Source organism: Gorilla gorilla, chromosome 18, assembly GCF_029281585.2.
Source record: "Gorilla gorilla gorilla isolate KB3781 chromosome 18, NHGRI_mGorGor1-v2.1_pri, whole genome shotgun sequence".
In the NCBI taxonomy this organism is placed as follows: Eukaryota; Metazoa; Chordata; class Mammalia; order Primates; family Hominidae; genus Gorilla; species Gorilla gorilla.
The window spans coordinates 105261410-105278160 of record NC_073242.2 but is presented as its reverse complement, the minus strand read 5'-3'; the positions used below and the strand labels follow the sequence as shown (position 1 = coordinate 105278160).

The window sequence follows — 16751 nt, the reverse complement described above, 5'->3', positions numbered from 1 at the left end:
GGAAGGGGAGGGGAGGGGAGAAAAAGTAGATTCACCATTCGGCCCAGCAATCCCACCACTGGTTACCTACCCAAAGGAAAAGAGTCATTATATGAAAAAGACACTTGCACACGAATGTTTGTTTTTTGCAGCCCAATTCACAATCGAAAAGATATGGAAGCAACTTAAATAACCATCAACCAATGAGTGGATAAAGAAAATGTAGTTGATATACACCATAGAATACTACTCAGCCATAAAAAGGAACGAAATGAAGTCTTTTGCAGCAACTTGCATGGAGCTGGAGGCCATTATTCTAAGTGAAAGTGATTCAGGAATGGAAAACCAAACACTGTTCTCACTCATAAGTAGGAACTAAGCTATGAGGACGCAAAGGCATACAGAGTGATATAATGGACAATAGGGAGAATGGGAGGGGGTGTAACACACACGCACACAAAACCCTACACATTGGGTATAATGTACACTAGTCGGGGGACAGGTGGACTAAAATCTCAGGACTCACCACTATACAATTCCTCCATGTAACCAAAAACCACTGGTACCCCAAAAGCTACTGAAATTTTAAAAACAAACAAATATTTGCACCCGAGGCGAGCACCTCATTCGCCTCTCGCTCTCTCGGGCACCTCCTGGAGCCAGAGGGTCCCATGCGGCCAGCTCCTCCCTGGAAGCAGTTGAAGTTATTCCAGCAGCGATCAGGCCACCGAGGATGTCCGCCCAGACAACCACCCGCGACGGGGAGACTCGCTCCGCCTGTGTCCGCCCACCCTCCTCCCGCGCGGGACACACCTGGCGGGCGCGGCACTCCCTGTCCGGGGCCACCTGGCGCGCAGCTCCGGGCGCCGGGCCCGCCCCTCGCGGCTCTGCCGGGGCTCCCGGCCGGCCAATGGGAGCGCGGTATGCAAATGAGCAGGTGCGGTGGCGGCCCGCCCGGAACGGCCCCGGGGCTCCCGGGATGTTAGAGGCGCTCAGGGTGGCAGCAGAGCAGACGCCGGGCTGCCGCTGGGAGCTGCGGTCTCCGGCCATGGCCCCCGCTCCGCCCCCCGCCGCCTCCTTCTCGCCCTCCGAGGTCCAGCGGCGCCTGGCGGCCGGCGCGTGCTGGGTCCGCCGCGGGGCCCGCCTCTACGACCTCTCCAGCTTCGTGCGGCACCACCCGGGGGGCGAGCAGCTGCTGCGGGCCAGGGCGGGCCAGGACATCAGCGCCGACCTGGACGGGCCGCCGCACAGGCACTCGGCCAACGCGCGCCGCTGGTTGGAGCAGTACTACGTGGGAGAGCTCCGCGGGGAGCAGCAGGTACGGCCGGGCCGGGGACCCCCACCCCAACCCAGGCCTCCCTCAGCCTTCCACTCCCGGGCGAGCCCCGTTCACTTGCCCTCTAGCAGGACCCAAGGTGACAGCCTCTGCCCTCCCTTCCCTCGCATTCCCTCTCTTCTCTCCAGGCAACAGGTCACTGTCGTCCCCTCCAACCCCTCCTTCCTCTCTCCAGGAACTTGCTCTTCCTTTCCACCCTTACCGCCTGGTCCTCCTCCGTGCCAGCTCTCCCATTTCCCCAGCACCCCTCCTTCCAGCGTGTTCCTTCTGCAGCCCCTGCCCTCCGACAACCTGGATTCCCGTTTCTGTCCCCAGCCCCCCATACGCCTCGGCTTTCCTTCCTCTTCACTTATCGGCCTCTCCCTCTTTGCAACCACTCTCCGTTTCTGTTTGGATAATGGACTCAACCTGTTCCCACCTCCCCATCCCACCTCACTTCTGCTTCAAAGAGGCACAGATCCGTAACTCTTCTCACTAGCTTGGGTTTCCTGGTGCCGCCCTGGCCTTGCCTGGGACATATCTGGGGTGGACTGTGTCCTCCAACCTCTCAGACCTTCCCTTATATTCTTGTCCTACACGCTGGCTTGGGACTCCAAAAGAGTGAAATGAAAGGCATGAGCCAGTTTTGCCAAGGAAAAGGGACCGGCACTTTGGACCAGACTGTGTGCTGAGCTGCACGCTGCTGTGCAGTACCAGCTCCCGATGGTATTTAAGTCCTTAACTCAACCTGGGGCAGGTTTTGTTATTCCCATTTCAGGATATGGAATCTGAGGCTCAGGGAGGCTCTGATTAATGCGCCTAAGGTCAAATAGCTAAATAGTGGGAAAGCCACATGTATCTGACTCCAAAATCAATGCTGGCTCCATCCCAAAAATCTTCGGGTGGAGGAGACAGACCTAGTCCACAGGATTCCAGGTAGGCTCAGGCCAGAGGCAAAGCGACTCTCTGGATGTTCCCCAGGCCTGGCTCTGGGACTGGTATGGAGCCATCATGCTTAGATATACAGTAGTTCCCCCTTGTCCAAGGGGATACATTTCAAGACCCTCGGTGGATCCTTAAAACCACAGATAGTACCGAATCCTATATATGCTATGTTTTTTCCCATATATGCATATCTATGATAAAGTTAAATTTATAAATTAAGAACAATAGGAAGAGATTAACAACAACAATAATAAAATAGAATAGTTATAACAATATACTGTAATAAGAGCTATTTGTATGTGGTCCCCTTCTCTCAAAACATCTTATAGTACTGTACTCACTCTTCTTGTGATGATGTAAGATGATAACATGAGGCCAGGCAAGGTGGCTGACATCTGTAATCCTAGCACTTTGGGAGGCCGAGGTAAGAGGATCGCTCGAGCCCAGGAGTTCAAGACCAGCCTGGGCAACATAGGGGGACCTTGTGTCTACAAAAAATACCAAAATTAGCCGGGTGTGGTGGCATGTGGCTATAATTCTAGCTACTTGGGAGGCTAAGGTGGGAGGATCACCTGAGAGGTGGAGGCTGCAGTGAGCCATGATCATGCCACTGCACTCCAGCCTGAGCAACAGAGTGAGAGCTCACCTCAAAAAAAAGAAAAGATAATAAGATGCCTACATGATGGGTTGGAGTGAGGTGAATGACAGGTGTGGTGATGTGGCATTGGCTACTATTGAAAACTCATTTAAAACTTATAAATTATTTCTGGAATTTTCCATTTAATTATATTTTTGGACCCAGGTTGACCGTGGGTTACTGAAACCATGGAAAGTGAAACCGTGGATAAGGGGGACTCCTGAAAACCAACAATTGTCCCCTGCTTCTAACTCTTGCTTTCAAGATGAGCCCAGCAACTACTCTTAGATCTTTGGTTGAAAGGACTTAGCACCCACTGTTTCGGGTGGCTTTTCATTGGGTCATCCTGCCTAATTTCTCCATCATTTATTCAGTCATGGAACTGGTTCCTTAATGGGTTGACAGCACTGTGCTGGGTGTGGGGAGATATCAATGAACAAAACCAATTCGGTTCCTGTCTTCATGGAGCTAATGGGATAATGGGGAAGGAGAGGGAACACACAGATCACATGATAGTTGCTTAATTAATGGTGTATCAGAGTACAGATCTAGAGGGGAGGAGCATAGAGAACCTTCTTGAGAAAGCGACATTGACACTGAGAGCTGATTGATAGGCTGGGCTTAGCCAGGTGACATGTAGCAGGAAGAATATTTCGGGCAAAGGGGACAGCATGTGTGAAGGCTCTGGCAGGAAGAGCTTGACATAGTAAAAGACTGCAAAGAAAACCAACGTGGCCAGAGAATGATGGGCAAGGACAGGGTTGTTGGGGGAGACCAAAAGTCAGCCGGGGCCACATCACACAGGGCTTCGTAGGCTGTGGTCAGGATTTGGGACTTGACTCTAACAAAAATGGGAAGCCAGGTGAGCCCGGGAGGTGGAGGTTGCTGTGAGCCAAGATCGCGCCACTGCACTTCAGCCTGGGCAATAGAGCAAGACTCCATCTCAAAAAAAAAAAAAAAAAAAGAAGCCAGGGAAGAGGTTCAGGCAGGGTTCATGGTCAGATTTGCATCTTTGGAAGAGGACCCTGGCTGCAGTTTCAAGGAGGAACAGAGACAGCCTAAGTGGGTGTGAGGAGATCAGGCAGTATGCTGCTGCATGGCTGCCACTGCAGTGGCTGTGACCATGGGGAGAAGGGGGATGAATTTGGGAGAGTCTCTAGACAATATGCTGGGACTCGGCATTCTGTGGTGAGGGCCCAGTTTAATCTGAGAGGTTGGTGTTTGGTGTCGGGTCATGCTGAAGGGTTTAGAAGAAGATATAAGAAAAACTGAGTGCAGGAGGCCGGGCACGGTGGCTCATACCTGTAATCCCAGGAATTTGGGAGGGTAAGGCGGGTGGATCACTTGAGGTCAGGGGTTTGAGACCAGCCTGGCCAACATGGTGAAACGCTGTCTCTACTAAAAATACAAAAAATTAGCCGGGTGTGGTTGTGCACTAGGTGTGGTGGTGCCCTCCCAGCTGCTTGGGAGGCTGAGGCAGGCGGATCACTTGAGGTCAGGAGTTCGAGATCAGCCTGGGCAACACGGTAAAATCTTATCTCTGCTAAAAATACAAAAATTAGCTGGGCGTGGTGGTGCATGCCTGTAATCCCAGCTGCTCGGGAGGCTGAGGTAGGAGAATCGTTTGAACCCAGGAGGCAGAAGTTGCAGTGAGCTGAGATCGCACCACTGCATTCCAGTCTGGGCGACAGGTGAGATTTTGTCACAAAAAAATAGAAAAGAAAAAAGAAAAGAAAAGAAAAACTGAGTGCAGGAAATAAGAGAGGTTGAGACTGACAGGTTTGCGGTGGCTCATGGGCCCGCCCTGTGTTGTCACTGTATCCTCTAGAAAGGAGCCTTAGGGTGTGGCTCGTCCTCGCAACACCATCCTGAGTATGCTTACAGCCACCCCTGGCCAGCTGCCCTGGATGGCCCCACCTCCCAGCTCTGCTAACCACCTAGCACCATGGTTTGCCTTGTCTGATGCTTAGGGAGGGACCCAGGGACCCAGTCTCATACGTGCTTCTGACCTGTATGCTCATCTGTTGCCTAAGAGCCCGAGGGCGGGCCATGCTGCAGACGTCCTTACTTCTGGGCCCCAACCTGAGCATGTGGAACAAAACTCAAAACAATGCATCTGCAGACACATAGCCCAAACTTGACAATGGTCACACTAGCCCAGCCCTCCACTGGGCTGCCAGCTTCTGCCTTCAGAGTTCTAACCTAAGAACTAGTACAGGGTTGTCTTTAAATTGAGAGAGAGGAAGGCTGGGCACAGTGGCTCATGCTTATAATTCCAGCACTTTGGGAGGCCAAGGTGGGTGGATCACTTGAGCCCAGGAGTTCGAGACCAGCCTGGGCAACATGGTGAAACCCCGTCTCTACAAAAAATTAGCTGGGTGTGGTGGCTCGTGCCTACAGTCCCAGCTACTCAGGAGGCTGAGGTGAGAGGATCACTGGAGCCCAGGAGGTGGAAGTTGCAGTGAGCCAGATCACACCACTGTACTCTCCAGCCTGGGTGACAGAGCAAGACCCTGTCTGAAAAACAAACAAACAAACAAAAAAAACTTGTGGGAGAGGTTGTCAAAGGAGAAATCTGGGGGTGGGATATTCTTTCAAAGAGATGCCTGGATGGAGACAATTTCTGTTCTTCTCCCTAGCTAAGCCCTTCTAGCAAGCCCCAAGCTGCCTTTTGCACTGCCCTCCTCTCCTGCTGGACCAGGGATGCTGACACCCTTGTGGTTAGAGCCCCCTGTCTCTGGAGGAGCAGGAGGCTTTTGCTGGGGAAGGGGAGTGCCATGAACCAGCTCTGTTGTTTGGGGCTCGTTTCTGAATGGTGCCCCTCCTAGGGCCCTGTCCTGCTGGTTTAGCCCTTGGATGGGAGCATCCTGGCCCTTCCCCCAGGGAGAAGGCCTGGACCCATTTGTTCCCCCTGCACCCCACTTTGCTGCACCCTCTCTATGTACACACATTCATGCTCACACGAAGGCACATTCACAAAGCAAGTCCAACTTGTTTGAGCCAACATGCTGTCTGCCACGGCCTTGGACATGGTGAAGCCAACCTGCCCACCTTGAGCAAGTGACAGAGCTGTGGCTGAGCAGGGAAGGAGCTCAGGGCGGTGGGGTCAAGAGCCTCACCCCAAGCTCAGGCGAGAGCAGTGCTCTCCCAGCTGCAGCCACGTGTTAGCAGAGTATGAAGTCCACTTATTGAGCTGCGACCGGCATTTTTCACAAAAGAAATAGACAAGGAAAGGACTTTAGGTCTAAACCTCCTTCCCAGGCTATATTACTGTGTTTCCCAGACTCTGGGCATCCATGAATCACCACGCCAGGTTTTTTTCCCCCCAGTTTGGTGTACTATACTCTGGTTACCCTTCAGATTGTATAAGTCTTTCGCCTTTTACCAATTTGGTGTACCACTTGAACTGTCATAATTTAATATTTATCTTTAAATTGACCCACTTTATTTTTCCATGTACTCATGCTTGGCGATAATAACAGTAAAATCAAAGCTTTTACGTGCACTTCAAAGGGAATGGGGGCCAGGCACGGTGGTTCATGCCTGTAATCCCAGCACTTTGGGAGGCTGAGGTGGGCAGGTCGCTAGAGCCCAGGAGTTTGAGACCAGCCTGGGCAACATGGTGAAAAACTATCTGTACAAGAAAAAATTACAAAAATTAGCCAGGCATGGTGGCATGCACCTGTGGTCCCAGCTACTTGGGAGGCTGAGGTGGGAGGATCACCTGAGCCTGGGAAGTTGAGCCTGCAATAAGCTGTGATCATGCCACTGCACTGCAGCCTGAGTGACAGAGGAGACCCCGTCTCAATAAATAAATAAAGTGAATATGGAGCTGGGGTTTTTCCTGAGCCCCAAGCCTGCCACCCAGAGGGATGATAACTGCCAGAGGGTGGCTCATACTCCCCCATGCCCCACCAGTCCTGGAGAGGTCCTACCGTGGGCAGATATCTGACTATGCCAGCTGACCATGCCCTCTGCTTGAGAAGACTTTAGGGAGAAGGCAAGCCTGACTCCTCAGCCACTAGTGTTGGGGTAACCTTGATGTCTGAAGGTCTCGATGCCATGTTTTAATCCCACAGGGTTTGTCTCTGTCTCAGCGTGGCTGAGAAGTCCACAGATTCAGCCACACATGGGTCTGTAAGACTTTGGGCTCTGGCCATTCAGAGCTTCAGGGCTTGAATAATTAAATGGGGAGGGACAATAAGGAGGAGACCTAAGTGCAGGAAGACTTGGAGTTTCCACCCTACCCAGGACCGGGAACATCTTGAGCTCAGCCCATCTTGGAAAGCCGGTCTGATAAAAACTGATGCTTGGGGAATTTGCTGAACTGCCGCCACCTTCTGAGCAGAGTAGAGCCGAGAAGTCGACTTACTGAAGGGGCTGAGATCGCTTGGCCTCTAAGGGGGCATCCCAGGGGAGCCTGCCTGAGCAATCAACAGTCACTGCCCTCTACCACCTGCAGGGGCTTCTACACTCTGGCCTGCTATGGTGCCAGGCGAGTCTGACCTGGAGGACGAAGCTAGGGCCAGCTGGTGGGGCATCCAGGGCCCAGGTCACTGCAGTTCCATGGCCACCCCAGGGTCAGCACAAGCTCCAGGAGTGCTCTCTGGTGTCACCCCACAATTCAGTGAATAAAGAGGCTTTGAGACCCAGAATTGGGAAGAGGGTCAAAAATTAGGATTCTCTGGAGGAAATAAAAAGAAACAAACAGGACTCCTAGAAATACATGAGAGTAATTGTCTTTGGAAGTATTCCCGGGAAATAACCCAGACTGATGCTTCGGCAACAGCATTCATCATCTTCACTTATTTTTTTTCTTATGACACATGCTCCTCATTGGTCTGTATGTAGTCTTCATTTATTTAGACAGGTGATGAGCATCCCATGCGCTCTGTAACCCACCACACCACGGAAACAGCCCTTGCTGGCGTTACCAGGACCTTCGCCTTCCTCCACCCAGTGGTCAGTGCTCACCTTACCTTGCATGGCCTGGCAGCAACTGGTGACACCATTGATCACCCCTCCTCCCCTCCAGTACACTTTCTTCACCTGGCTGCTGGATGCTGTACCCTTTTGGTTTTCCACCTGAATTCATTTTTGATTGCTTCTCTGGCAAATTATCACAAACTCGGTGGCTTAAAGCAACACACATTTACTCTCTTACAGTTCCAAAGTAAAAAATGAATCTGCAGGGAAGCATTCCTTCTGGAGGCTCTAGGGGAGATTCTTTTTTCCTGCCTTTTCCAGCTACTGGAGGCTGCCTGCATTCCTTGGCTCTTGGCCCAGCCAGCAATCTCATCATGCCAGCCTCTGCCTCTGTTGCTGCGTCTCCTCCTACGACTGATGCTCCTACATCCATCTTCCACTTAGAAGTACACTCAGGGTCACACTGGACCCACCTAGATGATCCAGGATAATCTCCTCATCTCAAGATCTTTCACTTAATGACATCTGCAGAGTCCCTTTTGAAAAGTCAGGTAGCATATTCACAGATTGTGCCTCACACACCACCCAGAACCCGGTCGTGACTTCTCAGTCTCCATTGTTAGTTTCTCTCACTTCTCATTTCCCAGAAAAGTGCACAAAGCTTAAACATACAGCTCAGTGATTTTTTTTTTATGAGTCTCCCTCTGTCACCAGGCTAGAGTGCAATGGCACAATCTCGGCTCACTGCAACCTCCGCCTCCCAGGTTCAAGCGATTCTCCTGCCTCAGCCTCCCAAGTAGCTGGGATTACAGGCACACACCACCACGCCCAGCTAATTTTTGTATTTTTAGTAGAGACGGGGTTTCACTATGTTGGCCAGGATGATCTTGATCTCTTAACCTCGCGATTTGCCTGCCTCAGCCTCCCAAAGTGTTGGGTTACAGGCGTGAGCCACCATGCCCGGCCAATTTTTTTTTTTTTTAACCTATGTAAACATCTCTGTTGCCACCACCCAGATCAAGACCTAGAACTCTTCCAGCACCTAGCACAGGCTCCTGCCTCCTCCCAGGCAACAGCGCCTCCCAGAGGCAGCCACTGTTCTAATCTCTATCACCATAGGATAGTTTTGTGAATCCCTCATGTTTATATGGGCATCTTGCACTCTGTTGATGGCTGCTTTCACTCAGTATTATGTCTGGGGTGTTATTGATGTTTTTCTTACTCTTCACAGTAACTGTTTCCATTGGCTACTCTGTCCTAGAGAATCCATAGGCAGAGGGAGAAAATGGGGAGTAACTGGAGCAAGAAGAGCCAATGGCTTGGACCACCTGTTGATCTTCAGGAGCCCCCCCCTTAGTCTTCCTTCTGGAACATTCCCCCCACTACTTCCCTAGTTTGGCTAGAGCCTCGCTACCCTCACTATTGTGGCAGTCTCTTGGGCAGGTCCTCCTCTGTTCCCGATTGTCTCTGAACCTTTCTGAAGAGAACTTGATCATGTTATGGCAGGGCTCCTAAGTATTCAATGGCTCCCTATTGCCATATCCCTTAAGTCCAGCTTGAGTCCTCTTTCTTCCACAGAGATGCTCCTTACCTCCTCACCTATATCTGCTTTTTTCCCCTTCGCTCAGACTCTCATAGCTCTTTACCTGAACCTATCTTACAGCATTCATAACTTTTTTTTTTTTTTTTGAGACAGAGTCTTGCTGTGTTCCCCAGGCCCCAGGCTGGAGTGCAGTGGCACGATCTCAGCTCACTGTAATCTCTGCCTCCCAGGTTCAAGCGATTCTCCTGCCTCAGCGTCCCGAGTAGCTGGGATTACAGGTGCCCACCACTATGCCTGGCTAATTTTTGTATTTTTAGTAGAGACAGGGTTTCACCATGTTTGCCAGGCTGATCTTGAACTCCTGACCTCACCTGCCTCGGCCTCCCAAAGTGCTGGGATCACAGATGTGAGCCACCACACCCAGCAGATAACATTCTTTCTTATTTAACATATTTCCACTATGGCTCTTGTCTTCCCTATTATTTTGTCTACTAATCTGTAAACTCCCCAAGGACTGGACTTGTCTAATTCATCTGGATTTCTCTAGCACACACAGGCACACTGGTACATACCAATAGGTACTAATAAATATTTGAATGCTCTGGGTATGGGCTCATACCTGTAATCCCAGCACTTTGGGAGGCCAAGGCAGAAAGAGAGCTTGAGACCAGGAGTTCAAGGCCAGCCTGGGCAGCATAGTGAGACCCTAGGTCTACAAAAAAATTTTCCAACATAGCCAGGCATGGTCATGTGTCTGTAGTCCCAGCTATTTGGGAGATTGCTTGAGCCCAGGAGGTCAAGGCTGCAGTGAGCCGTGATTGCACCATTTGTACTCCAGTCTGGGCAGCAGAGTGAGACCCTGTCTCAAAAAAAATGAATGAATGAATAAATAAATGTTTGAATAAGTGGATGAATGAGTTGCTTGGAAAACTGAGGTATGTGCATAATTGAAAAGGAAATATTAGCATATGCAAGATACTTTGAGAATGAAACATAGCCGGGCACGGTGGCTCATGCCTGTAATCCCAGCACTTTGGGAGGCCAAGGCAGGCGGATTACCTGAGGTCAGGAGTCCGAGACCAGCCTGGCCAACATGGTGAAACCTCGTCTCTACTAAAAATACAAAAATTAGCCAGGTGTGGTGGTGCATGCCTATAATCCCAGCTACTTGGGAGGCTGAGGCAGGAGAGTCGCTTGAACCCAGGAGGCGGAGGTTGCAGTGAGCCAAGATCGCGCCATTGCACTCCAGCCTGGGGGACAAGAGCGAGACTTTGTATCAAAAAAAAAAAAAATTAAGAAAAATCTCTTTTCTGTGTCTTGTTAGTTAAACGGTTGGGAGTTGATGGAAAGGATGGAGAACCATCAAGCAAGTCACTCATTTCTGCCTTTGTCCTCAGTTCTTTGCAGCCAGAGAGAGTTAGCAAAACCTCTCCCTTAGCAGGCTCTTACAGTCTACCCGTCCCATGAGTCTCCTTCAGGGGTTAGAAGTGAAGTTAACCATAGAAAATCTCAATCGAGACCCACATTGCTCTCAGGGTTAAGACCTCCCCAGTCCCCATGTAGCTATAAGTACCTGGGTGATACTCATAGGTATGTCCCAGGTTGCCTGGGTTTCTAGTCCTGTTTACTCTTTCTGGTGTCTTTTCATGCAAAATTCTCTAAAGCACGTAGACTCAGAACAGTGGTTCTCAGTCTTCTCTAATTGCTCCTATTCTTTTTTTTTTTTTTAAACTTCTCAGTTCAGCAATACATGTGCAGGTTTGTTAAATAGGTAAACTCATGTCATGGGGGTTTGTAGTACAGATTATTTTGTCACCCAGGTGTTAAGCCTTGTACCCATTAGTTATGTTTCCTGCTCCTCTCCCTCCTCCTATCCTGCACCCTCAGGTGGAGGCCTCAGGTATCTGTTGTTTCCATCTTCATGTCCATAAGTTCTCATCATTTAGCTCCCACTTATAAGTGAGAACATGTGGTATTTGGTTTCTGTTCCTGCCTTAGTTTGCTAAGGATAATGGCTTCCAGCTCCATCCATATTCCCTCAAGGGACATGATCTCGTTCTTTTTTATGGCTGCATAGTATTCCATGGTGTATATGTACCACATTTTCTTTATCCAGTCTACCATTGATGGGCGTTTGGGTTGACTTCATGTCTTTGCTGTTGTGAACAGTGCTGCAATGAACATACATGTACATGTGTCTTTGTGATGGAATGATTTATATTCCTGTGGGTATATACCCAGTAACTGGATTGCTGGGTCACATGGTATTGTAAGGTGGGCAGAAGACTCTAATGACCACTTTCCCCACCTGCTCTTTCTCTCTGATGGAAAAAGAGCTCAGCCACAACAACAGAATTCGAGAACAACAAACTTGATGCTAGCAACACTCATAAAGCTTATAATTGAGAAATATGAACTTCAAACTCAGTACTTTATATTGTGAAACACTGCCCCCAAAACACTATTATCCAAATAACTTCAGTTTCTTACCTTGATGGTATATTGCAAAGTATTTAAATAGCAATACCAGGCAAGCAAATTTGAAGGTGGCGGGATTTGCTTTAACTTATTTGAAGTCTGATGCATAGAAAGTATTTTTAAAATCCTGTTACAGTAAAACTAGTAGCCACCAATTTCATTCATGAAAGTATGTCATTATATACTTAGAGTGAACCATGCAACCTGCAATAAACTTGCTTGAAAATTACCTAAGTAAATTAGTTGTAATTTCTCCTTTAAGAGGGGGAGTAGAATTCTAGTTCTCTATGTTCTCTTGTACCCAGTAGGACCTTTCCAATGTTGCTTAGCATTGAATGATGTTCAGATTACCTAATGAGAAATGGAATTAGAGTTTTAAGGGATCTCTAGATATGGCTGGTTTTAGTTTATAAATTCCAGGCCGGGCACGGTGGCGCACGCCTGTAATCCCAGCACTTTGGGAGGCTGAGGAAGGCGGATCGCTTGAGGCCAGGAGTTCAAGAACAGCCTGGCCAACATGGTGAGACCTCGTCTCTACTAAAAATACAAAAAACTAGCCGGGTGTGGTGGTGCATGCCTGTAATCCCAGCTACTCGGGAGGCTGAGATACGAGAATTGCTTGAACCTGGGAGGCTGAGGTTGCAGTGAATGGAAATCACGCCACTGCACTCCAGCCTGGGTAACAGAATGAGACTCTGTCTCAAAAAAACAAAAAAAATTCCAAACGTTAATAACTCATAATAACCCACTTAGGTACTTGTACATAGCCCCTAGTCTTAGGTAATAACAGAAATCTATGAAATGGCATTGTTTACTCACAAAGATCAAAGAAAGACCTCAAATCTTAAAGTCAGTTTGATCAAGGCCTACACTTTGGGACTCTGCTGTGGAGGAATAAGGAGCACCTCGCTGGACTGAATAAATCCAGCTTCCATGATCCTGTGTTGCCCCCAAACAGGGAAAAGGACAGATCAGCTTGGTTTGATGGTTGCTTTCTCTTGTGCCAGGCAAGGTCTTCTGGAAACAACCATAATGACTTCTGCTGGTTGGAGACAAAGTGCCATAAAAAATTCAGTTGTTCCTTAGACCCAAGTAGAAGAGTCCTTGAATCCTAATAAAAGGCCACTTTTTAAAGTTATTCTACTCTAGGCCGGGCGCAGTGGCTCATGCCTGTAATCCCAGAACTTTGGGAGGCTGAGGTGGGTGGATCACAAGGTCAGGAGTTCAAGACCAGCCTGACCAACATGGTGAAACCCCATCTCTACTAAAAATACAAAAATTAGCTGGGCGTGATGGCATGCACCTGTAGTCCCAGTTAATCGGGAGGCTGAAGCAGGAAAATTGCTTGAACCAGGGAGGCCAAGGTTGCAGTGAGCCAAGATCGTGCCACTGCACTCCAGCCTAGGTGACAGAGTGAGACTCCATCTTGAAAAAAAGTTACTCTATTCTAAATGAAGACCAAAATTTCATAGACATAGGACAAGGGGTTGGGAGAGGGAAATTGATTATCTTTTAAAAAGAAACTGAAAAGGACTTAAAGATTGCAGTGTTGCACTGATTTTTAGTTGAGCAAATAATGAGTCAAGTCGTGTTGGTTTTGTGCACATGTGTGGTTTTTCCAACAAAATTGTATGGGCCGGGCACGGTGGCTCACGCCTGTAATCCCAACACTTTGGGAGGCCGAGGCGGGTGGATCACGAGGTCAGGAGATCAAGACCACCCTGGCTAATATGGTGAAACCCCGTCTCTACTAAAAATCCCAAAAAATTAGCCAGACTTGATGGTGGGCACCTGCAGTCCCAGCTACTCAGGAGGCTGAGGCAGGAGAATCACTTGAACCTGGGAGGTGGAGGTTGCAGTGAGCCGAGATCACGCCACTGCACTCCAGCCTGGGTGACAGAGTGAGACCCTGTCTCAAAAAAAAAATTGTGTGGAAGCACAATGTGACATGCCATAAACTCCAATTTGAACATTCACAGCTTACTCCTAAATAAGTCATCTTATTAACAAGTGTATTTAAGGGCTAAGGGTCTCTCTTCATCCTTTAACAGATCTATCTCTTTTGAAAGGCTTCTTCCTTCATTCCTTGCCCCTTTTTCAATACTGGCCTCCTTATTTGGCAATGGAGTTGTGAGTCAAACAGTTCTCCACTGCTTTCAGTGACTTCATGAAGTTTTCTGTCTTTTTTCTGCATGGATGTTTATCTTACTTTGCATTTGGATACATTGCATATTGTTGGATGATAGCACCCTCTAACCATCAAAGAGAGAACACTTTGCCTAGATGGGCAGGGCAAAGTTGGGGTAGGAGGTGGTCAGTATTTGAGCAAGGGCCAAATTTATTAAACAACTGACTCATAAATATCTACATGATTTTTGCTGTCTTTTGCAACTTGAATCTTCAGGAACGCAGATAAAGAACAGTTGGATAACGAAGATCCCTGTAGAGCTAATAGTAACACACCTTAAGTGTATATAGTGATCTACGTTTTTCTTTCTTTCTTTTTTTTTTTTTTTTTTTTGAGACAGAGTCTTGCTCTGTTGCCTAGGCTGGAGTGCAGTGGCATGATCTCAGGTCACTACAACCTCTGCCTCCCTGATCCAAGCGATTCTCCAGTCTCAGCCTCCCGAGTAGCTGGGATTACAGGTGTATGCCGCCACGCCCGGCTAATTTTTGTATTTTTAGTAGAGACAGGGTTTCACCATGTTGGCCAGGCTGGTCTCGAACTCCTGACCTCAGGTGATCCGCTCGCCTTGGCCTCCCAAAGTGCTGGGATTACAGGCATGAACCACCGCACCCAACCCTGTCTACATTTTTCAAAGTATTTTTCCATAGACTTTTTTTCCCTTCCAACTTTTATTTTAACTTTAGGGGTACACGTGCAGGATGTGCAGGTTTGTTACATAGGTAAACGTGTGCCATGGTGGTTTGCTGCCCAGGTCATCCCATCACCTAGATGTTAAGCCCAGCATCCATTCTCTGTCTTTCCTGACGGTCTCCATCCTCCCACCCCATCCCATAGATTTCTGCTTGAACTCTTAAAGTGGGTGGAGTGGATGTAGGAACCTGTAGTTCAGAGAGATCCTGCAATATGGGTCTCCAAGTGCCCAGTATTTTCAATGCATACTCATTAGGGACAAATCTTAGACATGAGATTAAGCCGAGGGGTACCAAATGCATTTCTTTCAGATCTAGGAGGGATGAGGTACCATCCAAGGTCCCCTCTGATCCTTCTGACTGGGCTGAAGGCAGGCCTCTGAAGACAGAAGGAGAAGGATCCTTAGGCTGAAGCTGTTTGCTTTCTAGACTTCATAAACTTGTCTTCTAGGATGACGTGAGGCAATGAGTATACTCATGTGATGGGGATTTCCTGGGGGGAGCAGGCGTGCCTTCCTCTGACGTGTCATTGACTCCCTGCACGCTCAGTTACTGATTAATCAGCGGATCACTCCAGCTTCCTGGCAGCTGCCCTTTCATGGGGTGAGGGAGTGTGGGTCAGAGTGTAAGCTGGGATGATGTGTTGGCTTGAAAAGCTTTACCTGGCATCACACACGGTTAGGAAATGCCTGGTTGCTGCAGTTGTATCCCAAAGTCTTTAATTTAGACAATTTTAGTTTAGCCAGGCTAGAGAATACTTCCTTTATGAGCATTAGGGCCTGCAAAACACCCCAAATACATGGGAAAGCTGAAATAATAATGATTTATGGCTCCCAGCATGCTCCCTCGGGGGCCTGGTGTCCTGGAGGTTGGTCTGACTTGCCCGGAGGTCACTGGTGTGTGGCTCAGCTGCAGCGGCAGCGTAGGGGGTGTCCAGAGGAGTGGACAAGCAATTCTCCTGTCATTTGCAACTTTCTTCAGGAACTCAGATAAAGAACACTTGGATAACGATGATCCCTGTAGTGGGATTTCATGTGTACCATCACACATGGAAGAGGAGTTGCTAGGTCAGGAAAGGCAGCTGCTAAGCTAAGGTTCTTGTCCCTTTGTCCTTGCATGCCTAAGGAGGGGCTGTCCAGGACGAGGTAACTTTGTAGATCCTCACCTCCTTCCTAAAAAAACTTGCCATGGGGTTGCAATGTGCTATGTTCATCAGTGCTCCAGCAGACACCAGGAGAGGAAGAGGGGACCCCTAGGAGGTGGCTGCTGCTTCTCCTTTCCAAGATGCAAATCCTGTCCAGGTGAAATAGGGCAGGCGAGGCCCTGGCTGCACTGCCAGACAGTATCCCATAGGCAGACAGAGCCTCAGGCCAGCACCTCGCCTTCCAGCCAGCATGGCTGTGACTCCCTAAGCAGCCTGATTCAGGACTGCGGTTACCTCTGGAGTGTCTTGCTTGCAGAGGTGACCTTCCCAGGGAAAGTAAGGGAATTTTAAATGCTCCTTCTCTCTAGGTTTCTCTTGTTTAGAAAACAAGGAAGTACATGTGGGTGACACAGGTGTGCTCAACAAACAGGTTTAAGAAGGGTCTTTAGTAGGAAGAATGGAAAAAGGAGTGGGAAACTCTTACTTCCTCCACCACTCTTGATCTCACCCACAAAGGTGAGTTCACCTTGCACCCTGAGTGGTTTGGAGCTGATCCCAGCCAATCAGCCGATGGCATGTTGCTCCCTCATAGCCAGGAAACGCCCATCTCAGCAGTAAGACCTAGGGCCCTCCATATCAGACCTTCTCTACAGCAGTGGCTGGTCTGACTTGGGAAAAGGGAGGAAGATAGATGTGTCATGAATGAAACGTGTGTAGTATGTTGGTGCACATTTAAAGACATTGAAGACTGACATCGAAGTTCCCTTATAGAAATAAATGAATCCTGGAGTTCTAATTGCTGGTCCCACCTAAGTATCTTCTCCGTCAGGATAAGAGTATAAAGAATGTCCCAGACTAGATGTCATGAGTCTAGACCTGTGTTAAGGGAGAACCTGCCAGGTGCAAC

At 48.9% G+C, this 16751-nt stretch overlaps 1 protein-coding gene across 2 annotated transcripts in view; it reads left to right on the top strand.

The window, feature by feature from the left end:
• Window positions 1-954: 954 nt before the first annotated feature.
• FA2H (fatty acid 2-hydroxylase) overlaps window positions 955-16751 on the top strand; it is a 61516-nt gene continuing 45719 nt past the window's right edge. The window contains exon 1 of one of the 2 annotated variants that reach the window (XM_031002958.3): window positions 955-1297. In XM_031002958.3, coding sequence (XP_030858818.1) covers window positions 959-1297 — 339 coding nt within the window. In that variant the 5' untranslated portion in view covers window positions 955-958. The remainder of the gene's footprint in view (window positions 1298-16751) is intronic. The other variant, XM_031002959.3, reaches the window with a different exon arrangement.